Source organism: Papio anubis, chromosome 10 (genome assembly GCF_008728515.1).
Source record: "Papio anubis isolate 15944 chromosome 10, Panubis1.0, whole genome shotgun sequence".
Taxonomy (NCBI): Eukaryota; Metazoa; Chordata; class Mammalia; order Primates; family Cercopithecidae; genus Papio; species Papio anubis.
In genome coordinates, this window is record NC_044985.1 from 57,709,195 (window position 1) to 57,735,169 (window position 25,975).

The window sequence follows — 25,975 nt, forward strand, 5'->3', positions numbered from 1 at the left end:
GATCATGCCACTGCACTCCAGCCTGGGCGACAAGAGCGAAACTCCATCTAAAAAAAAAAAAGGCCAGCATGTTGGCTCACACCTGTAATCCCAGCACTTTGGGAGGCCGAGGCGGGCGGATCACCTGAGGTCGGGGATTTAAGACCAGCCTAACCAACATGGAGAAACCCCGTCTCTACTAAAAATACAAAATTAGCCGGGCGTGGTGGCACATGCCTGTAATCCCAGCTACTTGGGAGGCTGAGGCAGGAGAATTGCTTGAACCTGGGAGGCGGAGGTTGCAGTGAGCCGAGACCCCAAGACCATGCCACTGCACTTCAGCCTGGGCAACAAGAGCAAAAAAAAAACTCCGTCTCAAAAAAAAAAAAAAAGAAAAGAAAAAGACATAAAGTGCTAGCAGAAAGAAAAGGGAAATATTTAAGGTGATGGCTATCCCCAAGTACATGGATTCAATCTTTACAAATTATATGAATGTAATAAATTATCACATGTAATAAGTTGTTTCACTTCGAAACAATATACATCTATTATGCATCTATAAAAAAGTGAATCCCTTGGAAACAACCTAATTATCCATCAGCTGATGAATGGATAAACAAATTGTGTTATATTTATATAATGGAATATTCTTCAGCCATAAAAAGGAATGAAGTAAAAATATATGCTACAACATGGGTGAACCTTAAAAACATTATGCTAAATGAAAGATGTCAGACACAAAAGGCCACATGTTGTATCATTCCATATATGTGAAATGTCCAAAAAAGGCAAATCCTTATAGACAGAAAGCAGACTACTAATTGCTAGGGTCTGTGGGTGCAGAGGGGATGTTTAACTGGTGCAGAGGTTTCTGTAGGGGTGATTAAAGTGTTCACAGATTATACAGTGATGATGATTGTACATGCATTGGCGTAATGTCGGCTAAATGCCACTGCCTCCCAGGTCCAAGCAATTCTACAGCCTTGGCCTCCTGAGTAGCTGAGTTGGGGGAAAAAAAAACAAACTAATCTTGCTTTCTGTCTCTTCTTCCTGGATGAGGTCATCCATACCCACAGCTGCTGGTGGTTCTTCTTTTATTTATTTTTTTTTCAGACAGTCTCATTCTGTCACCCAGACTGGAGTGCAGTGGCGTGATCTCGGCTCACTGCAACTGCCTCCCAGGTCCAAGCAATTCTACAGCCTTGGCCTCCTGAGTAGCTGAGACTGCAGGCGTAAATCACCATGCCCAGCCATTTTTGTATTTGTAGTAGAGTCAGGGTTTCACCATGTTGGCCAGGCTGGTCTCAAACTTCTGACCTCAAGTGATCTGCCCGCCTAGGCCTCCCAAAGTGCTGGGATTACAAGTGCCACAGCTTCTTTTTATCATATAGACACTAAGACTCAGATCAGTTTCTCAAGCCCATCCATCTGTCCTGAACTCTAGGTCATGGTCTTCAAAGATTAGACATCTCCAAAAGGGTATCCCACAGATCCCTCCAACTCTTCATGTGAATAGCAGAATGCATCAGCTTGACTCCAAATCCACTCTTCCTCCCCATTCCTATCTTTGTTTATGATATCTGTCACTTGTGTTAGAAACCCAGGAGTCATAAGCTCCTCTTCTTACATCCCCCACATTGGGTCAGCCATCAAGTTTGATCTAGGTAGTCCATTATCTCCTCTTTGCTTCCACAAACTACTTTGGTTTAGTTCATCCCTCAACTGGACCATGCAGTCAGTAGTAACATCACTGGCCTCCTGCCTCCACTTGCCTGCCTCCACCCCACAGACTCTTGAGTCATTTAACAACCTCCATCCCTTCTTTCCCCGGCCACCTTGACTTCTATCCTCTTGGACATTGGGAATCCTAATGTTTGTCAGTGGGAACAGACATGCCCCTTAGTGTTAGAAGGCCTTGCCACCAGTGTCATTGTCTTATTTTGGAGGAAACCAAGAGCCTGGTTTTCTCCTGTAGGCCCACATTGTCCATTCTGTTCCTATTCCCAGCCAGGTCACAGTAGATTTTCCAAATAGAGAGAGGAGACCCCACGCAGCCATTGGCAGAGGTCAAGTGGCATTTCTCAGTGTCATCAGAGCCCTGTGGCTCCATGGATATCATTGGTTAGGAGGAGGTGAAATTGGGCATTCATGTTTTGAAGTGAATTTATTAAAAGAAAAATGTTAAACAAATAATAACCCATAGGGTTTGTGGATAAAGCAAAACCTGAGGGTTGTTCACAAATGACTGCATTTGTGGAAATGTTTGTCAAATGAACTGCTCAAATCAGCTTCAAGGGGGCAGGGCACAGTGGGGATGAGGAAGGCAGAAAAGAGTGAGATGAAAGGGAAAGGGACTCTGCTCCTGAGCCCGGAGGACCTTCCCTCACCTCAGTTCCCCCCTACACTCCTCCTTGAGGGCAGCTTTGGCTGCATTTTCACCCCAATAATAAGAAAATCCCAATCAGGCACAGTGGCTTGCACTGGTAATCCCAGTACTTTGGGAGGCTGAGGCAGGAGGATTGCATGAGCCCAGGAGTTCAAGACCAGTCTGGGCAACATAGGCAGACTCTGTATGTGCAATTTAAAAAAAAAAAAAAAAAAAAAAAAAGCCAAGTGTGGTCCCAGCTACTCATGAGGCTGAGGTAGGGGGATTGCGTGAGCCCAGGAAGTCGAGGCTGTGGTGAGCCATGGTTGTACCACTGCACTCCAGTCTGAGTGACAGAGCAAGACTCTGTCTCCAAAAAAAAAAAAAAAAAAAAGGAAAAGAAAAAGAAAATCCCAACATTCCCAACAAGAAAACTCATTGGGGCTTTCAGTGGGAGGGAAAGAGTTTTCATGACACTCTCTCCTGCAATTAAGAGAGAGCAGGAATTGCCTTTGGATGCTTGACTCTTTGTGCACAGAGGAGAGGCCACAACTGTCACCCTGAGGCAACAAATTGCTGACTTAATTACCTATTAATGTCCTGCAAATTGTAAGTCATTTGATATTTTCTCCAAGAAAACATCTCCAAATTGTCAGCAGTCTCCCCTGCGTCCTAATTATTGTGTCACTAACTGTGTTGGTTCCATTTCTTTTTTCCACAAAATAGGTCCCTCAGCATTGGCTGATCATAGTTATCATTTTTTAATGGCCAAATTTGATGGATTTACAAAGAGTTTCCCCAAAGCTGCTGGCCGTTTGGGCCTCATGCATCAGTGTGAGACAAATGTGAGTTGAGTAATTCCGTCACAGCCATTTGTCAACACCTCCGAGGAGAAAATGTCACCAGCACATGATGGCAATCAAACTAGTTATGAATTTGAATTTGGCTGTTCTCCTTCCTCCTCAGGAGAAAGGATGTATGATCTGAACCATCTATTACCTTTACATTTCATAGTTCCCTTTTAAAACCACATACATATTCTACTATACTGCTTGGTCCACCAACCAAGGGTAGGATAACACCAAAGGAGCCAGAGATTTAGCCTGCAAGAATAATAATCACAGGCCTGATATGGTGGCTCACACCTGTAATCCCAGCACTTTGGGAAGCTGATGTGGGCGGATCACTCGAGGACAGAAGTCCGAGACCAGCCTGGCCACCATAGTGAAACCTCATCTCTACTAAAAATACAAAAATTAGCCATGTGTGGTGGTGCATGCTTGTAATCCCAGCTACTTCAGAGGCTGAGGTAGGAGGATCACTTGAACCTGGGAGGCAGAGGTTGCAGTGAGGTGAGATCATGCCACTGCACTCAGCCTGGGCAACAGAGTGAGACTCCATCTCAATAATAATAATTACAAAAACAGTAACAGGTAACAGTTAACAAGTGCTTCCTATACGCTAGACCCTGTTCCAAGTGCTTTGTGTATATTGACTCATTTAATCCTCCAAAAACTCTATGTGATTATCCCCATTTTACAGATGAGAAACAGGCACAGGGAGTTTTACTAAGATTGCAGAACCAAGCAGTCTGCCTCCAGAGTCCAGGCCCTTAAAACCAATCACCTGGACCAGAAGCAGTTGTATCTTCATTATCGTCAACACGTATTAGATACTTATGACGGGCATGTGACCTGCTTCACATGCACTTAATCCTCGCAAGAACCCCATAAGGAAGGAGTATTGTCATTTTCCGTTTTACAGACAAGAACACTTAGACTGACATAGAATAACTTGCCCAAAGTCACATACCTCCTATGTGCCAGGGCAGGGACAATGGGCCTGTCAGACTCTTTACCACTGTGAGAGCTGTGCTGGTAAGGAAAGGATTCTAATCCTGGCAGAGCAGCAGGCCCTAACTAAAATCACTAGTATATCAGCAGGGAAGTCTGCAATGCACTGAGAGGCCCTCTGAGAAAGGGTGGATTATAGGGCTGGGGCAGCTGGGGCAGAAAATACACAGTGAGCCTGGTGCATTTGACAGAAAGTAAAGGAGTGCTCAAAACAAACACCAACCAGAGCAAAATGCAAAAAAGGAGGAAGCCATGTCAAAAAGGACACAGGAGCAAGTCCAAAAAGCTTGCAGAGTCATAAACAGAAACCAGTTCAGCAATAAAAAAACAGTACCGGATTCTAACCCAAAGAATAAAATACATCTTCATAGTGCATACTGATATAAAGAAATGATTGAATGAACAAATAAACGAGTAGAAGAGAGAAACCGTCCTTACAGGATTCCAAATGATAAAGGTAGAAGGCACGAGGGAAGTAGAAAATCACCATTTGAAGACCATAGTAGTAACTGCTGCAGCGAAGATTCACTGATGAATGCTAAAATTAGTGGGTGAAACTTTAAGCAGAAATAGAATCTTTGTATAGCCTCAAAGTATCTACCCAAAAACATTAATTAGTCACTGTGGTGGTTTTAACGTATGTCCACAAATTCTTTGATACTCCTTCCTCTAGAAAAGGAGCTTAATTCCTTTCCCCTTGAGTATGGGCTGGACTTAGTGACTTACTTCTGACAAATGGAGTATTGAAAAAGAAAATTAGTAACTTCATAGTGGCAAAACCTGGCGGACACCTCCTTAACCAAGTGATCAAGCTTAACGTCACCTGTAATCTTTCAGGCTGATGCCATGTCCCCCAATATGATGTCATGAGAAAGCCACTTCCCCTAGTGATATTCTTCCCCAAAATTCATAAGAAAACATCAGTCAATCTCAAACTGAAAGACATTCTACAGTATACCTGACCATAACTTTTAAAAGTGTCAAGGTCATGAAAAACAAAGAAAGCCTTTAAAACTGTTGCATATTGGTGAAGACTAAGGAGACGTGACAACTCAATACAATGTGGGACCCTGGATTGGATTCTAGGACAGAAAAAAAGGATATGAGTGGGGAAATTGGTGAACTCTGAATGAAGTCTGTAGTTTAGCTAATAGTTCTGTATTAATGTTAATCTCTCAGTTTTGATAACTGTACCATGGTTATGTAAGATACTACCTTTAGGTGAAGCTGGGTGAAGGGTATAAGGGAGTGCTCTGGGGTGGCTTTGTGGAGGGGAATGCCCAGAAGTTGAAAGACCAGAGGTGAGGCTCAGTGGCTCATGCCTCTAATCGCAACACTGTGGGAGGCTATGGCAGGAGGATCACTTGAGCTCAGGAGTTCAAAAGCAGCCTGGGCAACAAAGTGAGACCCATCTCTAAATAAAAATAAAAATAAAAATAAAAAATTAGCCAGGCATGGTGGCATGCACTTGTAGTCCCAGCTACTTGGAGCTGAAGTGGGAGGATCACTTGAGCCCCGGAGGCTGCAGTGAGCTATGATCATATCACTGCACTCCAACCTGAGAGGCAGAACGAGATCTTCTCTCAAAACAAAATTTTCAGCAGCCTCCTACCTAAAGCACAACCTCCTACCTAAAGCACAACCTCCTACCTAAGCCCCTGTGCTTTAGGTAGGAGGCTGATGAAACCACCTTGCCTTTGTTGATTGCTTTGTAAGTATGCAGTGCTTTCTTTTTTCCCTCACTAGACTGGACTCACTCACCACAGTTCTGTGATTTTTCTCTATTAGTTTCTGAAGACCTGGAAGAGAATTAGAGAAAACAGGCAGCAGAGTTAGGAAGTGGCAGAGTAGGCAAGGAGACAGGTTCAGTTGATGGTATAAACTAAGAAAATCAGAATAAAATATGGATTTTAGGTAATAAACGTCATTATTTGTTCATTGACTGCAACACACATACCATGCTCATGTGAGATGTTAGTTATAGGGGAAGCTGGGCCAGGTATGGTGGCTCACCCCTGTAATACCAGCACTTTGGGAGGCTGAGGCAGATGGATCACTTGAGGTCAGGAGTTCAAGACCAGCCTGGCCAACATGGCAAAAACCCTGTCTCTACTAAAAATACAAAAAATTAGCCAGGTGTGGTGGCGGGTGCCTGTATTCCTATCTACTTGGGAGACTGAGACAGGAGAATTGCCTGAACCCAGGAGGCGGAGGTTGCATTGAGCTGAGATCATGCCATTGCACTCCAGCCTGGGCAACAGAGTGAGACTCTGTCTAAAAAACAATAATAATAACAGGGGAAGCTGGGGTGAGGTATATAGGAACTCTCTCTGCAATGTTTTCAATTTTTCTGTAAAATTAAAACTATTCTAAAAAATAAAGTCTATTTAACATAAAAAACAAAAAACATTCCTGTCTATGCTCCTAAGGTGAACAGAGCACAGAGACTCAGGTTCAGCAGAGTGGCCCTGGTTTGGCTCTAAGGCACTTGTGAGAGTGCCCAGAGAGAGAGAATGTGACATGTGGCAGAAAGCAGAGCCACAGAGATGACAGAAGGGCCTGGGGAAGGGGACAGAATGTTATAGGAAGACAGGAGAAGGAGGGGTCGGGGGGATGGCAGTGAGAGAGCCCCTGTGCTTCAGGCCATTTCTTTTGCTACTTGCCCTTCCCGCAGGACCCCTCTACCCCAAACTCTACTCCCACCCTGCTGGGTTTCCTAGACTGCATGATTTTGCCACGTACCTCCACTCCTCTCCACCCGGCCTCTGGCTTCCCTGGGGCTGGGCCAGTGGGAGGCCAGGGAGGGGAGTGGGATGAGAGCACTTAGGCCCCTCCCCCACCACTTTGCCTCCAGGGCCGCCTCTCTTGCAGGGGCGTTGCTCCCGTCAGGCAGCCCCTCCCTGGCTCTTCTCACTGGTGCCCTGGCTGGGAACTGGAGCTGTGCTTGCCCCTGCAGGCCTGGCCACGGCGATGGTTCCTGCAGTGAGGACTGCACCATGCCTTGTTTCCCTGATCTCTGCCCACATCTTAGTAAATCCTCCCATTATTAAACACTTCTCAGTTACTCAATTGAGTACGTCATCGGTTTCCCCCCGGGACTGCAATGGACAGAAAAAAAGGTTGACTCACTTATGGTGTTTCTTTATTGTTCATCTTCTCCTTTAGAACAGAAACTCCACGAGGGCAGAGATTTTCTATGCTTCACTCATTGTCACTGCCGTGGCACTCCATAAATACTTGTGAGATGAATGAGTGAATGCTGATCCACAGTGTCTCATATGGCAGTCACTAGCACGAAATGTGGCTGGTGAGACTGAAACACTGAATTTTAAATGATAATCTACAGAGCTACCTGTGGCTAATGGCTACAGTCTCCTCTCTAAGGGGATCTCCTGCACTTAGGCAATTTCCTAGCTATTCAAGTCTATTCCGCCCCAAAAGGGGTTAAGAGAGTTGCTCAAGGCTGAGGCAGGGAAAGTAACTAAATCACTTTAGCTGTTTCCCTCACCCTAGGGGACTGGGCTGCTGAGTTTTCTGGCTTCTCTCTGGGCAGGCAAGCTCAAGAATGTGTGCCTTGCTTTGGGAAATTTGCATTTTAATTTCCCTGCAAACTTTCTCTTTCTTGGATAACTGTGCTCACCAGGCCTTTAAAAACTTGCAGCTTATAAGAGCTCTGGCCCCGAGCCAGGGGAGTCTCCAGCTGCTGACTGACCCTGCCTGGAAAGTCAACTTGGAAGAGCCAGAAATGTCCTAATCCTCTTCCAAACCGCCTAAGCAGGTTTATCCAGTGACCTGTAAAACCAAATTAGTAAAGGGACACTTTAATTCCAGCTCGTTAGAGAGCTTCTAAAATCGTTGAGAAAGCCGACACAGCAAATTCTGCGCTGGGGGGCTGAGAAATGCATCCCATTTTCAGAAGATGTCCTTGCTTTCTCGTGGTTTCTCTCACCCACGCAGTTCAACACACAGAAAACCTTCATAGGGATCTTCAGTGAAGGTGGGAAGCGGTTCTTGGGAAGGAGAAAATACGGTGGCCCAGCAAGGTCAACTAATTTTCCTCAAGTTCTGCCAAGTCCAGTCCCAGCTCTGGTCTCCTGACTCTGGCAGGGGGAACATTTGCACTGTTCTTGTTCCTTACCCAGGGAGCTGGCCTATTGCACAACCTCAGGAAACAGCCCCTGTGCAGTCCTGGCCCACAGAGCGGACATGTTCTGGTTTCTATTCAGCAGCTTTTTTATAAAGTGTGTTTTCCTTTCCCATCATGTCATCTGGAAGCAATTCCTCCCAACAGCTGGATTTGCTTTCACAATTGGTAAACACGGCGCATGGAAGGCCGGGGACGATGCGGAGCTCCCCGGAGGAGCCTTGTCCCCACCCGCTTGGCTCGCCTTCTGAAGCTTATCGCGGGTCCCCGCACAAGCCTCATCAAAATCGAGGGCGTCCTCCAGCAGGCGACCCACATTGCATTCCCCGCTTCAGAGGGTCAACGTGTTCTTCGGGGAAGAAATTTTCTGAATGCTTTGCAGATAAAATTGATCAGATGCAGGCCGGATTGCCAGCTGCCGGGGCCGCGTACGCCTGTGGAGGCCCCACCAGCGTGGGGCACCAGCGCCTCGGGGGTCGCAGGAGGCCTCTCTCCGCACCGCCGCCACCAAAGCCAGTAAGAGAGGACAAAAGCCCAAAGAGCACTGACTGAGCCTTCAAGGAAGATGAATGTCTCCCCAAAAGTGCTCCTCGGGGACAAGTTTCCACGCAGATGCAACCGGAACGCCAGCCAGGCTCCGGAAGGCGAGGCCCAGAGCGCAGCGGCCTCCAAGCGCCGGCTCAGCCTGTCGCCTCCGCAGCCAGGGCCCGGGAGGCCGCTCTTCCGGGGTCACGAACACGGCGCGTTCTGAGCCTAGAGGCCCAGGGCACAGTGTGAGCCGGAGTAACGTGTAGGGGACACAGCCCAGGCCCCAGGCACTCCCTCTTGTCGCGGAAGAAATGCTGTTCTTTGATCAACGTTTCTAATGTGGGGAAACCAGCCGAGCACGTGGCTGAACTCTCATTCAGGGAGCACGGAGTGCTGGTGAGCGCCTGCCCTGATGCACGCAGACGCTGCTGGCCAGGCTGAGGTGGGTTGCAGAGGCTTCTTTCCATGCACCACCAACCCTGTGGGCAGCCAGGGCCTAACTCTCATGAAGGGGCCTTCCCAGGGGGCAAAGTGGGCCCCTGACTGCAACGTTTTCTGGGCAGAGATAGGCATCCTTCCCACTGGACAAACAGAAGGAGACCGTCAAGAGGAGAGGCTCACCAGAGGACCCTGGTGAGGGCGACGCCCAGCTCCTCAGCACAAGTCTGTGCTTCTTCAATGGAGCCTGTTTGCCTTGGCCCAGCGCGTGTGGAGTGCGACCCTTCTAGCTCCCTCTGTCCTGTGGGCCCTCCTCTCTCTCCCTCCAGCCTGGTGGGAGCTTTATTCTTGTCGGGGGCCAGAGGACAGAAACTACATCATACATTTTCCCGTGCATCATGCTATCTTGCCTGGAATTTTGAAAATCTGTGAGTTTCTGGCTTTTCCATGGCAAGGCTCATTCCTCCAGACCTTAGTCACGCTGCTCTGGCTGCCTGGACTGCTAGGGAGGGGCCTCAGGGTGCACCTGGAGAAATTCACTGGGGCTCAGGTCAGAGGGATGGGTGGGTGAGAGCAACCCCTTCCTTAATACTTCAAAATGGCCCTCTAGCTTAAAGAGACCGAAGCCATGTAACAACCAAATGCAATGTTTTGGCCGTGTTTGGATCCTGATTCAAACAAACCAACTGTAAGAGGAGATTTGGGGACAATCAGGAAGATTTGAATTGGGACTGTGTAGTAGAAAACAGCAAAGAATTATTGTTAATTTTGATATGTGCGATAATGGTGTGGTGGTTATAGAAGAAAACATCCTTATCTTTTCAATGGTGTTTGTTGAAGTATTTAAGGGTGAAATATGATGTCTGGAGTTTGTTTTCAAATACAAAGAAAAAAAAAGATGAACCAAACATGCCAAGGTGTTAATGGTTAAATCTAGATGATGGCTATATGGGATTCTTTTATACTATTCTCTCCTTTTTTTTTTTTTTTTTTTTTTTTTTTGAGACAGAGTTTTGCTCTGTCACCCAGGCTGGAGTGCAGTGGTGCGATCTCAGCTCACTGCAACCTCCACCTCCTGGGTTCAAGCGATTCTCCTGCCTCATGCTCCTAAGTAGCTAGGACTACAGGCGCCTGCCACCATGCTCGGCTAATTTTTGTATTTTTAGTAGAGACAGGGTTTCACCGTGTTGGCCAGGCTGGTCTGGAACTCCTGACCTCAGGTGATCCACCCACCTCTGCCTACCAAAGTGCTGGGATTACAAGTGTGAGCCACTGCACCTGGCCAATTCCCTCCACTTTTATGCACATTGAAAATTTTTTTATATTAAAGAGTTTAAAATATAGGTTCCTCTGGGCACGTTGCCTGTGGAGTAGCCTGGCTGTGCAAGGAGCAGTAAATAAGTAAATAAAATAGACAATTTTATCACAAAAACTCATAGAGGAGAACCAAATACACACTTATGCACCTGTTTTTTTTTGTTTGTTTGTTTTGTTTTGTTTTGTTTTTGAGACGGAGTCTTGCTCTGTCGCCCGGGCTGGAGTGCAGTGGCCGGATCTCAGCTCACTGCAAGCTCTGCCTCCCGGGTTTACGCCATTCTCCCACCTCAGCCTCCCAAGTAGCTGGGACTGCATGCACCTGTAAATTTACACATTGGTTACTCAATTCTGTATTTAGGTCCTTAATCTTCCCAGGGGTCAGCTCCCAGGTATAGCAGGAAAGTGACAAGGAAGGGCAGTCAACAATGACTCCTGGAAGCTTAAAAAAATTTTTTTGATATCTACTTATTTATCTATTTATGTATGTATTTATTTTTACCCTACTTGCCAGCTAATCCTACAAGCTTTGACAAGGGATTGCAGTACCACCCTGAGCCCCTCTGCCTGGCAAGAAGTGGGAAGGGAGCTTCTTACAGAATCCCAGATCTCAGCAGCTGTTAGGGCTGTGGCTTCCTCCTGCACAGGCTGCATTGCTGCAGGAGTGGTTCAGGGGCCTGTGTGAAGGAAAGTAGGACACAGACCATATGCCACGGAGTCAGGACTCAGTAAAGTTCCTATTATCATAGCTTTGGATTTCTCCTGCTGCCCTCACCCCCACATTTCTACATTGTCCCATCAGTGTGCCACTGTCATCCTGCCCTGACTTATTCAGGACTTGAATCCAGAAATAATCCTATGCCAGTCCCCTTGCTAAACACCAGGTACACAGAAGGGCAGGGTAAAGACTATCCATTGGGGCAATGGAGAAGCCTCCTGTTAGAAGAGTTAAAGCAGGGCCTGGCCCTGGACCCAACTTTCACCTCCCCATTCTAGGTCGGTCTGTGACCTTTAGGCTTATCCTGATCTTGGGAAGGATGAACTTCTTTGTTGTTTTCTTATCTCCTCTTTCTGGCCAGTAACGTAGGCTTTTTTTTTTTTTTTTTTTTTTTTCCAGAAAGCCCCTTTTCCCCTTCTGCATTGAAATATGCTGGCTATTCTATTTTCCTTTATGTCCATGAGTAAAAGGTAAGTTCCTGATGTACTGGGCAATGTCTTGGCCCTTTCTTGGTACTGATCACAGCACCCAGCCCTCCAGCATGGAAAGGAAGGCCTCACGCATAGAGGTACAGAATGCCATTGCTGAGAATCTAATAGAGTGATTGCCAATATATGTCATAAGAAAAGACTGCTCTTTCATAAATGAAAAATCATTTTTAAAAATCCTAATTATACTTCATCTGTTTGGCTCAATATTTAATATCCCTACAGTATTTTAAATGGGCTCTCTAATTTTGCTTTTTTTTTCCTTTCTAATTATTTCTATCTTTGTTTCAATTGTAAGAAGTTAACAAGAACTACAAGTCTTGCCAATAGCATCCACACTTTCAGTTTTAAAATTTCTGCTCATTTTTTGGTGAGCAACAAGGCTATTGACACCACAGAACATGACACCACAGAACAGACAGGGGGCTGACACTGCAGCAACCAAGCATAGTCGCACTGGTGTGATGTCACGAGACAACTGAGAAGTTTTGCTTGTCCATGGGCACTCGAAAGTCCAAATTCAACCTACAGAAGGTGATTGAAGAGGGTTAAAGTACAAAGTTTGAAAACGTGGGTTGTTCACAAGCCAAATATATAGAAGTTGAAAATGTTGTCCAGCCCCACACAGAATGTAAGCACCTTGCAGTCAGGAACATTGTCCATTCTGTACATTGCTGTATCCCAGTGTCTAGAACAGGGGCTGGCTCATAGTAGATGCTCAATACTTACTGAAAGCAGCAACTGCCTATGCTTTGGAGTTGTTTTAGCCACTTGTCCCATTCTACCTTGTATTACCATTATTGTATTTTATTTCAAGACCAAAAGTTTTTGAAAGCAGAAATAAGTCTTCCCTCCTATTACATGTATCTCATTCACAACTAGGATTCAATCACTCTATAGTAAGTTATCTAATTTAGCCAATGATTAAATAATTTAGAAACAAAGTCCTAAATAGGTCATGAGGAAAGCGATGGCCCATGCGATAGAAATGGACAATTTCTGGAGCCCCTAGAAGGCCTAAAGTAACTGTGTGGCAGGGAAGTAAATTTCCTGCCCCAGAAATCTGGCAAAAGAATTCACTTGAGGATTTAAGTCTCAGAAATAAAGACCCAAGGTAAGAGGTAGAGAAGGGGAGGTCTTTTTCAGGGCCTATAGATTAAGGGTATTTAGATACCAGTTAAGAAAGGGACCAGATGCCAGCCAGGTTTGTGCTTCAGTTTAACCATGTTCCTTGCAAAACTTGCTTATGGGAAGATCAGAAGCTCTGACGATCATTACTGAAGAGGATTCAGAGAAATTATCGCCTACTCCCGGTTGAAGAGAGAACAAGTCGTGGTCTTTTTTTGGTGTCAACCTCTATTGAAATGTGCTGTTGTCAAATCAAAAAGGGGACAGATTCGGAATTTTACAACTCTGATAAAAGTGAAATAAAAGGAAATCCGTATCATCTTAATCAAAGCATGTGCCACCTGAGTCGGCTCCCCGTCTCGTCCCTTGGCCTTGGTGACTCTCGTGTGCTGGAGGTTAAGGGTTTGTTAAAGAAGATGGGTTTTGATTAAGTGTCACATTTAGTGTGATGTGACATGCTCTTTATCATTGCAAGGGAAGATTGGGGGCCAAGGGGAGCTTTATAGCTAGTTCCCAATATAAATTAGGAGTCTTGGGGAATGGGTGCTTTGCAGTTGGCCTTGATCTTTCAAGGGCCCAATGAATGTGTGTATGTGAGAGTGTGCACGCATGTGTGTGTGTGTGTGTGTGTTTGGAGAGATAGCAGAAAAGTCAGTTTCCAGGTTCCTGCACTAATGGGCTGGTTACCCCCTCTTGGAGTTTGACTTGCAATTGTAACACAAGGCTCCAGTTCTAAATTTGCCCACATTCTTGATGTACCAGGCAGAGGTCTTCGTGCTTTTTACTCCTTTGGAATTTCAGGGTTGCCACTGCACAAATTTGAAGATAGAGAAGCAAGAGGAAGCATTCCAAGTGCTGAATGCCATTTCTAACCAGAGGCCATGGATGATGCCTCCCCTGACTTTACCCAGAGAAAGAAAACGTACAAATTCCCTTCAAATCTAAGGTGCACAGCACACCTGCAGACTCTGATTCTGGCTTAACTTGGAGGAGGGAGAGCACAGAGAAAGGGGTCACAGGAAACACCCAGAGTGAGATGGAGTTCTCACGAGGAAGGGGAGGAAAGAATGGGGATTGAGGAATACATCCCAGAAGGACACTTCCACCCAATGGATTCCCTGCCTCCAACTTAATCTTCTCCAAATATCACTCACATGGAGTCTGTTCCCTGCTCAAAATCTTTCAATAGCCCTCCTTTTCCCTCCCATTGCCTACAAATGAAAATCCACACTCTCCATCCTGGCATTCGATGCCCACATCCTGAACACCACCAAATGAGTCTTCTGTTCACTGCCCACAGAGTGACTTACTTGTTCCTGTCTTCAAGCACCCACTCATGTCGCTCCCCTGCCTGGAATGCCTTCCCCGTTTCCCTCTCCTATGGAAAGGCCACCCATCTTCCTTAAGATGGAGTCACAGCCCGCTGAGATCACTCCTTTTATGTATTCCAGAAATATGAATTGAGAACCTACTAAGTGCCCAGAACTGCTCTGGGCACCTGGGATAGGACAGAGGACAAACCAGACAAAGCTGCCTGCCTTTGGGGAGCTTGCACTATTGCAGAAGGCGGGACTCTGATACTAAATGCTAAACGCAGTTCATCAGCAGGATGACTTAGTAGCTGAGGTTGCTATGGAAAAAAGAACAAAACAGATCAGGGAAAGGGAGACCAGGAGCTTGGGCATCAGGGGGCAGAGACTGGTTGCAGTATTAATAAACATGGTCAGGCCCATCTCACTGAGGTGGAAGATTCTGGGGAGCTGAGAAGACAGCTGAGCCGATGCCTGGGGGAGGAGAGTTCTGGGCAGAGGGAACATCTAGAGTAAGGATGTTCTCTGTCCACACAGAGTTGCCCCGTCCTCAAGAGGGATGGAGCACCCCGCCTTCTCTCCCTTCTCCTCACTTTTCTGCAGGCAGCAGGTCTCTGGAAAAGACGCCTGTGGACAAAGAAGATAGAAGAAGATCCATAAGGTTGACACTGAAGGGAAAGGCCTCTAATGTTTGTTGTGGCATTAAGGCAGAGAAGTTAGAACAGTAATGGAGAAGTGCTCAGGTTTTTATTGTTCAAAGGTAATTTTTTTAAACATCAAATTTATAATAGTATTACCCGGCTATTGCCTCTTGATGCGGGAAAAAATGCCAACTACACTTGGGAAATAGCCAACACCCCTTTGCTCCTTGAAACAGCTCCTCCCGGCTCAGTTCCTCCCTCCTGCTGACTCACCCATTGCCCTGCGGCTGGGTTTCCGCCCTCATCACTGAGACTTCACCAAAGCTTTCTAATGTCCCTCTCCCTGGACAGAGTCCCAGCCCCATCCTTATGTGCAGGTCGTCTTGCCTTAATGTGGATTATGGAGCTGAGTCTCTGCTCCTTCACTTCCTCCCTGTGTGACCTTGGGTGAGTTACTCAGCCAGTTTGGGCCTTGATTCACTTATCCATTAAATGGAGTTTATCTTAACATCCTTCTGTGGCTCACTCCATGCAAAGCACTGGGCCTAGGGCCTGGCCCACCATCAACCGCAAAGAGTGATCGAGTTGCCACTCTGACTCTGACTCCTGGGTTTCAGGCCTCCTATCGGAGCCTTCTTCCTCTTTTTTTTTTTTTTTTTAGACAGAGTCTTGCTCTGTCACCCGGGCTGGAGTGCAATGGCGCAATCTCAGCTCACTGCAACCTCCACCTCTTGGATTCAAGCAATTCTCCTGCTTCAGCCTCTTGAGTAGCTGGGACTACAGGCACCTGCCACCACACCCGGCTAATTTTTTGTATTTTAGTAGAGACAGAGTTTCACCATGTTGGCCAGGCTGGTCTCAAACTCCTGACCTCGTGATCCACCCACCTCGGCCTCCCAAAGTGCTGGGATTACAGGCGTGAGCCACCACGCCTTCCTCTCTTGCTGCTTGTGCTTGCAGCCTCTGCTCCCTCCCACCTTTCTGCCCATTCCATAAGTGACAGCAAGGTTTCCCAGAACTGTGGCTTCTCTCCCTGCCCACACTTCCTACCTGGCCTCTTCACAGCCACAGTCAGGGCTTCAACCACCCCCATTTATACTAGTGGCCACCACCCCCACTTTCTCTATCCCAGCCCCTAGCCCGAGTTCCAGACTGATGGATCCACTTCGTGCGTGCCGAGCAGCACTCAATCCAAGTCTGTCTAGGCTGACCTCATCTCTGCCCCACCCTCACCTCCTCTTCCTGATCCCTGTATATCATTACCGCCCCTCCCTCCCAGCCTGTCATTCATTCTTTTAATCATCAACACTCTGGAATGTCTGTAAAGTTAAACAAAGATCTCTGGGATGTGGTCCCTACCCTCAGGGATCTCCCAGGGCAACAGACAGAGGCAGTAATTACAATTCAAAGAAGAAGGTGGCTTGACAAAAGGAAACACAGGCCTTAGGTGAGTGGCAACAGAGCGGCCTACCTGGCCTAGGGGTTCAGGGGACTTCTCTAAGAGGGCTTGAGGAACCTAGGCAAGAAGTCAGCAGGAATGGCCCTGAATGCATTCTTATTTTGGAAGACTCAGTTGCTTATTGCCTCAGGAAAGAAATAAGGACAGGTGGCTTACAGACCTCTCTGGGCCCCAGGCACTCTTACGTGTGGAGACCATTAAATGCATGCCTGTCCCACATCAAACAGTTGTTTTGTATTACTGTTTCTGAGAGATCTCTGATAACTTTGCTTTTTAAAGTTATCTTTCTGGCTACAACCCCCCTAACCTCCGCTAATTTAATATGCGTTGCCTATGACTTCTCTCAAGGCCATGAATAGTCAGAAACCCTTGTACAGGAGAAAAACCTAACCCACAAATTGCTGTCAAATGTACTGAAATTTTTATGAAATCAAAAGTTAACAAGAGAGCTGACATAATGTACATTTTGTAGCCATTGAAATATTTGTTAATTTTAATTTTACACTTTTCTTCTTTTGGAGCTACCCCACTCCCACCCCCCACCTCCACACCACCCCTTGCTGCCGGGTTTCAAGTGTTTTAGTAGGACCCTGGCAAGTTTGTAGTCCTGGCGATGAGCTTAGGCAGGTTCCTGGGTAACTAGGCCATCAGAACCAAGCCAGCATCCACCAGGATGGAGAGGACGGGCAGGACAGGTGGTATTAAAGAGACATTTAGGAGAGACACATTTAGGATAAGACTTAGTGAAAAATCAGAGTTGTGCAGAGAGGACTTCAGGGCGACTCTGAGAGTCTGGGTGACTGGTGGACCCATTCCCCAAAGACACAATGAAGGAGAAACAAATGGAGGGAAGAGAAATGGTTAATTTGGGGTGGGGCACATTAACTCCAAGACAGGCAACCAGTTTGCCTGAAGGACCCCCAAATGGAGACATCCAGGGGACTTTAGATGGATGGGTCTGGGGATGAGCAGAGCCAGGGTGAGTGGTAATCATGATATTAACAGTGGCTAACACATGCTCTTGGCTTAGGAAGGGCCAGCCCCTGCACTAAACACTTTGTCCTCTCAACAGCCCTTTGGGGTAGGTGCTGCTACCATCTCCACATTACAGATGAGACTGAGCTGCAGGGAGGTGAAAGGAACTTGCCCAAGGCCACACGCAGACGTAGGTGGGGGCACTCTGCCCAAACTCTGAGCCACTTAATCTGGGAGATGGGAGGAATTAGGAGGTGCCCAAAGTCTTGGGAATACAAGTAAAGGTTAAAGTGTATGGAGACAAGAGATGATTCTGAGGGAACACCCAGTATTTTAGAAGAGTCTGTGGAGGAGCAGCAACTTGAGAAGGAAGGGGAGACCTGGACAGGGTTGGGTCCTGGATACCTCTGGGATGCCAGAAGGAGGGTGGCAGAGCCATCACTGTGAGGGGCTGCCACAGTGGCACTGGATGTCCATTTGGCAAATTGGAGCTAAATTAGCAGGGCTCCAACTGAGGTTTGTGGGAATATTCAAAGGCAACCAAGTAGAGCAGGAATCAGGATGAGAGCTGAAAACTCACCAACATCCCTCTCCCTAAGCCGGGTACCACTCCCCACCAAGTCCCACATGAGCCAGAACAGAGCAATGGGGTGCAGGTTGGGGGGTGGGCAAACGATGGATGTAGAAGAAGTGTATCAAAGACTTGCCTTTCAAGTTGTTTGGCTGGAAGGAAAGGAGAGTGAAGGTGATGTCTAGAGAGGGAAGCAGGGTTGAACATTTCTCCCTGAACCAAAAGAGCCAGCAGACAGGGGAGGATGAATGAATGAACTGGGCACTGCGGTTACCTAGTGACCCAGCAGAACACTTTCCAACTGAGTCTTCCTTACAAACCACAGAACACAGAGCTCCATCCTGAGCTCCCTACACCTTGCTCAGGAGGGCTCTCAGGGTTGACAGTTTTTAGTCAGCCCTGCAGAAAGGAGACAGACAATCAGTTTGCTCCTAAATATCACTGGCTCCATTCAGCCTGGAATGGCTACATCAGACATCAAAGCACAGACTGCTGGGGCGTGGGGGACCCGAGAGAACCAGAGGCAGAGCCTTCTGAAACAGAAGAGTCACACGCAAGGATGACTCTGAACATTCCCTCTTTCAACAAAGCGATCCGGGCTCATTAAATAACATTTGGAAAACACAGGAAAGTTAATTAAAGAAAATATCCCAGTCATAGTCCTGTTATCCAAACACTAGTATTACTCACTTTTTAAGATCTTCTGGAGATTTTCTCTGTGTAGGGTTTTTGTTTTGTTTTGTTTTGTTTTTTAAATCTTAGCTGTAATCATGTCTACAATTTCATATCCTGCTTTTCCTACTTACTATATTGTGTTTTCTTCTGTCATTACTCACTTTAGTTTATTGTAGTGAGTGCATAAAATGTCATCGTGTGAATTTGTCAAAGTTTATTTAACCATTGCCCTAGAGATGGACATTTAGATTACTTTCAATGTTTTGCTGTTATTGATTTTTGTTATTATAAATGATTTTATAATGCATATGTACACATAAACCATTTTTTGGCACTTAGGGTTATTTCTTAAGACAGTCTCAGAAGTGAAGTTATAGAGTTAACAAATATGAACACTTCCCAGAGTTTTACATTCATACTGCCAAATTCCTCCCCAAAGGGCACTATATTAATGTATACTGTGATTAGCAATGCGTAAAAATGTGAGCTTTGCAATGGCTTAAACCACACTGGCTAGTATTACTAAAAAAAAAATTGTTTTTGCTAATTTAATAGGTAAAAAGTGAGCTTGATTTTTTAAGGTAAACTTTATAGTGAATTTTATCATGCATTCAGAAAAGTACACAAATCACGAGTGAATTTTTACAAAGTGAACACCCCTGAGTAACTGGCACCCAGATCAAGAAACAGAACCCTGGAGGCCACTGTTGTGGCCCTGTTCCCCCTCCTCCACTCCACCCAAGGGTCGTCGTTGTTCTGACTTCTCCCACCACAGGCTAGTTTTGGAAAGTGGCATTGTTCTAATTTTCATTTCCTGAATTACTAGCGGAGCTAACCGCCTGCCACATCTTAGTGGATGAGCTTTAGTTCCTCTTTTGTAAATTGTCTTTTTAAGCTCTTTGTCTAGGAAACAGTTGATTCTTAAGCAATTTCCCAATGTCGAGTTTGGCTAAAGGTGGAGTGTAGTCATCGTGACATTGTTTGAAACTGGAGAAGCATGTCGTATGTGTGTATATGTGTGCATGTTTTTTGCTCTCATGATCTCATCCTGACAATGTAGTAGTCCCCCCATCCAAAGTTTCACTTTCTGTGGTTTCAGTTACCCATGATCAACTTTGGTCTGAAAATATTAAATGGAAACACCAGAAATAAACAATTCCTAAGTTTTCAGTTGCACACTGTTTTGGGTAGCATGATTAAATCCCACAGTGCCCCACTGTGTCCCTCCTGGAGGTGACTTACCCCTTTGTCCAGCATCTTGGCGCCATAGATGCTCCCGCCCGTGGTTGCTCCATAGCCCTCTTGGCAGTATCACTATGCCTGTGTTCCAGTAACTCTTACTTTACTTAATTGTTCTATCTTATTATTAGTTACTGTTGTTAATCTCTTACTGTGTCTAACTTATTTATTAAGCTCTATCATAAGTAGGTATATATAGGAAAAAACATAGTCTATGTAGGGTTCAGTACTATCTGTAGTTTCAGGCAAATACTGAGGGTCTTGGGGTGAATCCCCCCAGGAGGGGGGCAGATGTACTCCTCTTATTTATGCTTCTCCATTGCAAAGCAAGGTGGCATCTCTCTAGGCAACACCTGGAAGCCAGGGTAACTTTTTGGTGACAGAGCTGAGCCTAAATAGACTCTGCTGTTCTTCCAGTGTCTGTGAGAATTACAGAAATAGGTCACTGAACCTTTTTAAAAATAGAACTGACACATTTGGGGAAAGCATTTTTTCTGCTGAGATAGCACACAGTACAATATGAAATGATCCCTAGAAGGTAGATGAATTTAGACATTTGGTATTAAAAATAAATAAATAGTCTTAATGACTCACAGGGAATATAGCACCTTTCATAAGAAAGGTCTCTAGACATTGTTACCTGAACAGACCACAATAAATTTCTAATATACAAGGTACAAGCCATTGCCAGCCCCTGCCCACCCACACCTGGCAATAGCTTTTGATGGGAAGAGAAGGGCCACATCAGCTGTGGGCAGTTCCCTCAGCAATGCCAGATGTCCTGTCTCCCTGGGTGAGCTTGATCCCCTCTTAATTTCCTACACAGCCCACCAGCTCACCCTTGGACAGGCATATGGCTGCATAACAGGCAGGAAGGGGGAGGGTTACCTCACTGCCTGCGAGCATCTCCACTCCAGCTCTTCCAAGGCCTTGACTGATTTGGGGTGGGGCAGCCCCAGAGTCCTTTACCTAAGGCTCCCCATGAGCTGTCTAGGACCCCGGATCTGCCTGTGCAGGGCCCTTTTCAACTTCCTCCTGAGCCATCTTCAGAAAGCTCCCTCTGGCTATTGCCCAGCCCCTCTTCACACCCCCCTGCTGCCTTCAGGAGCCCCACGAGCCCACAGTGGAGCTCAAGTCTTCTTAAGAGATTCCCAAGGAACTCCCTCCCTTTCCATGCTGGGCTCTGCTACTGAGATGAGCAAGGTCTGCCAGCTGGAAGGCAGGACCTCGGGGTACTGCGGGGAAGATGCTTTGATTCAGCCCAAGAATGGCAGGAGAATACCAAGAGGGATTGGCTGTCCCAGGAGTGGGGTGTGAATAGAAGCAAGGGGTGAAGCAGAGCAGGGGCAGGGCCACTTGCTTTTTAGGAAGCGTGGGCAGCAGGGAGAAAGGTACAGGGCTGTCACTACCTAGGTATCAGAGCAGTGACCCTGGGAAAGTGGGAAATAGGAGGGGACAGTTCAGGTATAAGACATTCTTCAGAAGTAGAACCCACTGAAGATTTGGTGACACAGAGTTGGCACCAAGGGAAAGATGAGTCACAGATGCCATGCAGCACCTTCTAACAAGAATGCAGCTCCTTTCATGATACGCGTTTCCATTCCATAGGAGTGTACTGAGTGCTTACTTTGTGGCAGATATTGCTGTAGACTCTAGAAATGACATGTGGCTACTACCCCAAGGGAGTTTTAATTCTGTTGAGTGAAAGACAGACAATGTAGACAACAAAGTAAACAAATAAAAAAGATGATTTCCCATGGTGACAGACGCTCTTGGAAAATAATTTGGGCCAGGGGAATTGTGTGATCAGGGAGGAATTTTCAGAGAAAATGACATCAGAGCTGGTTAGAAAGAAGGGGCCAGTCCAGGAGAAGCCAGGGCAACAATGTTCTAGGTAAATAAAAGAGCCTCTGCAAAATGCCCCAAGGTACCATCAACCTTGGCACATTTGAGGAACAGAAAGAGGACCACTGTGGCATGACAAAAAGAGTTTTGCAAGACTAAATTGTTTTCTGACCTCTTGCAGAGCTGCCATTGAAGTCTTACTAACTTAGAGTTTCACCTCTGGTTTCTAGACACTACAAGCCCTTCACATTTCTCTTTTCTCTTTCTCTCCAGACCAGCTACAGCAAGGAGTGAGATCAGTACCTTAAGACCCAATGTAGGACTTAAGAAAGGACTGGAACCAGTTCAGTCCTCCCAGAAGCCAAATGGGGAGGGGGTCCTGAGGCCAGTCTGGCTCCTTTTTTCAAGAATGTGGTTCTTAACCACCTTTGAGCTATGAACTCCTTTACCAATCTGATGCAAGCTGGAAAAAATACGCATACACATAATTTTGTACACAACTTCAGAGAAAGCACATTGTAGACCCTCTCTTAAGGTCGCTACTTTGGCAGTTCTTTCTAAGCCGGTTCATTTTCTCATTAAGGCTGTGTCCTTTTCACAGAAGAGAGTATATGTGGAAAAAAAAAAAAACACCTTATAAACAGCAAATCAACCTATTAATACAGCCTATAAATTCAAAGTCTTGTAAGATATAGAATAGATTGGCCAGGTGTGGTGGCTCACGCCTGTAATCCCAGCGCTTTGGGAAGCTGAGGTGGGAGGATCACGAGGTCAGGGGTTTGAGACCAGCCTGACCAACATGGTGAAACCCCATCTCTACTAAAAAAACAAAAATTAGCCGGGCGTGGTGGTGTGTGCCTGTAATCCCAGCTACTGAGGAGGCTGAGGCCGGAGAATCACTTGAACCCAGGAAACGGAGGTTGCAGTGAGCCGAGATTGTGCCATTGCACTCTAGCCTGGGCGACAGAGTGAGACTCCGTTTCCTGGAAAAAAAAAAAAAAAAAAAAGAATAGATCTTCCATAGAGATGTATCCACATATAAAATATAACTATAATAATGGTAAAAACATATTTACAGTGTTTTTACTTGGCAGCACACATATATCATTCTATCCCATTGAAATCCTTGGCATATGGTTAGGGAAGACATTGTCCCATTTTATAGATGAGGACACTGAAGAAGAGAGGGCTAGGTGGCATGCCTGCAATGACAGGGCCGGGTGGCAGCAGCACTGGGACAGGAACCAAGGTCTTGTCACTCCGAGGCCCAGGCTCCCCAAGAGGCAATGCCGTCTGCACTTCTCTTTGATTGCTCTCTCCCATGGCCTTAGGCAGAACCTGGGGGCGCTCACGGCAAAGGCAGTCTTTGTGCATGCACACTTGGCCCGCATCAGCCTCCCGGTGGGAAACACAGACACAGAGGAAATGATGTTTTCTAACACAGGGAAAGAAGCACAGGGCCTGCCTTCAGAAATCAAGGTTGCGTAGACAGAGGGGAACTTTTTACTAGGGCTTCCTCTTGGCCAATTAAACCTAATGACTCATTTCCTTTTTCTTCTGAAAACATACAGCATTTTTCTCCTACCGTCCTGAAAGGGGAGAAACCTGGAAGAACGCCACCTAGTGGCCCAAACCTTCAAGATCGTGGCTCCTTCTCCACCTGCTACCCCGCCCCCACTTCATAGGCTACCTTGCCTGTTAGAAAACTGGACCCATACCCCTCACCATGCAGCAAGATAATCTCAAATGGATCAGAAATCCAAATGTAAAAAATGAAAACAAACAAGTATTAGAAGACACATCGGTGGACTTCTTTATACCCTGGGTGTGGGAAGTCTGTCTGTGATTCAAATCCCAGATGCAAACCAAAGGGCCTCTGGGTGCTTGCTCCTCCAGCTGAGAGAGGAGTTGGGGAGGAAAGGCGATGTGCGGGCAATCTTCTCCTCCGTGTGGCATCTGCCCTACCCCATTAGAGCTAAGTGACTATCCCCAGCCTGGGCTCCTGGGATCAAGGGGAGGGAAACAGATTTAAAAAACAATTAAACTGGCTGGGCCCACTGCCCCCTTTGCCTTCTGGACGGACAGGAAAAGAGGTCTCACTGCTGTGCCTCACAAAAAGGAAGACACTCAAGATATCAAGAGGCATGGAGCCGGGCACAGTGGCTCCTACCTGTAATCCCAGCACTTTGGACGGACAGGCAGGAGGATCCTTTGAGCCTAGGAGTTTGAGACCGGCCTGGGCAAAATATCGAGACTCTGTCTCTACAAAAAGTAAAATAAAAGTATTAAAAATTAGCCGGGTGCAGCACTGTACCCCTGTGAGAATCATTTGAGCCCAGGAGGTCGAGGCTGCAGTGAGCCAAGATCACACCACTGCACTCTAGCCTGGGTAACAGTGGAAGACCTTGTCTCAAAAAAGAAAAAAAAAAAAGAAGTTTTTTTTTTCAAATAAAAATTTTAAGAGAGGAATGGAAACCCAGTCCAAGCTCAGCCTGACACCAAAATGAATGCTTTTCTAATGAAAAATCAAATATTTCAATGAAATAAAAGAAAGTATTAATAAATTCAACAACTTTAAAAAAACCTGCTGCATAGCAAGAAAATTGGCACATTGTGAGAAATATTTGCAACATTTTCACAGAAACAGGTTAATCTGTAATATTAGGAATATAACAAACATTTAAATATTGAGGGGAAAAGGCCAAAACTTGATAGAAAATTAGGCAAAAGGCATGAACAAACAGTTCACACACACAGATACAAAAATATATAGATGGACCTTAAAATACAGAAAGATGTTCAGGTTCACTCATTATGTTATAAATATATATTAGAACCACATTGAGATACCAATCTTTATAAAATTGACAGAACTTCAGATATTTGACAGTGCACTCCATTGGCAAGGCTGTAATGATTCTCGTAATCATTGGTGGGAATGCAAAATGATACAACGCCTGTGGAGGGAATTTGGAAATATCTTGCAAAACTATATATGCATTTACCCTTTGACTCAGTAATACTAACTCCAGGAATTTATCCTGAAAGTACACTTCTACTTTCAACATATTTATAAGGTTGTTCACGGAGACATTACTTAAACAGCAAAATATTAGAAACAGCTTCATTCAATTAGGATAGTAATTGAATAAACCGTGATGCAGTCACACAATGGAGTACCACACAGCTGAAAAGCGTTGAGGAGTATTTCTCTGAATTAACATGTAGTAATTTCTGGGATATATTAAGTGAAAAAATTAAAGTACTAAAGAATGGATATATTATGCTACTTTTTTTTGTATTAGAAAGAGAAACACAGGAAGAATAAACCAAAAACAAGTAGTTGCCTAGAGGCGATTGGCAGGAATAGAGTGGAAGTAATAAGGATGTGAGTTTACCCTTTCGTATTAGTCTGTTCTCACACTGCTAATAAAGGCATACCCGAGACTGAGTAATTTATAAAGGAAAGAGGGTTAATTGATTCATAATTCAGCATGGTTGGGAGGCCTCAGGAAACTTACAATCATGGTGGAAGGGGAAGCAAACACGTCCTTCTTCACATGGTGGCAGGAAGGAGAAATGCCAAGCAAAAGGGGGAAAAGCCCCTTATAAAACCATCAATCTCGTGAGAACTCACTCACTATCACGAGAACAGCAGCGTGGGTGTAACCACCACAATGATTCAATTACCTCCCATCAGGCCCCTAGTACAACTCACAGGGATTATAGGAACTACAGTTCAAGAAGAGATTTGGGTGAGGACACAGCCAAACCATATCAAATTCTGAGTGTAGTTTTTGATATACAGTTATATATAACTACATATATAATTATATGTATACATATATATAGTTTTGACTTTTGAACCTTGTAAAAGTTTTTCATATTTAATTTTTTTTTTGACAGAGTCTCACTCTGTCACCCAGGCTGGAGTGCAGTGGCATGATCTCAGCTCACTGCAACCTCCAACTCCTGGGTTCCAGTGATTCTCCTGTCTCAGCCTCCTGAGTAGCTGGGATTACAGGTGTGTGCCACCATACCTGACTAATTTTTGTATTTTTAGTAGAGATGGGGTTTTGCCATGTTGGTCAAGCTGGGCTCAAACTCTTGACCTCAGGTGATCTGCCCACCTCGGCTTCCCAAAGTGCTGGGATTACAGGTGTGAGCCACCATGCCTGGCCCATATTTAAACTTTTTAAATTTTGAGAGATTTGTCAAAAAGAAAACCTTAAAATTAAATGCAAATATAAACAAATGAACTTAACTGCATATAAAATTAATAATAGAACCATACAGAAAAAAAAA

The 25,975-nt window shown here is 45.6% G+C and overlaps 1 protein-coding gene across 1 annotated transcript; it reads left to right on the top strand.

The window, feature by feature from the left end:
* The first annotated feature begins 8,287 nt into the window (after positions 1-8,287).
* On the top strand, positions 8,288-10,162 carry LOC103876325. The gene has a single exon (XM_009182471.4). The coding sequence runs from the start codon at positions 8,459-8,461 to the stop codon at positions 8,891-8,893; it is 435 nt and encodes a 144-aa protein (XP_009180735.1). The 5' UTR covers positions 8,288-8,458; the 3' UTR covers positions 8,894-10,162.
* Positions 10,163-25,975: the final 15,813 nt, after the last annotated feature.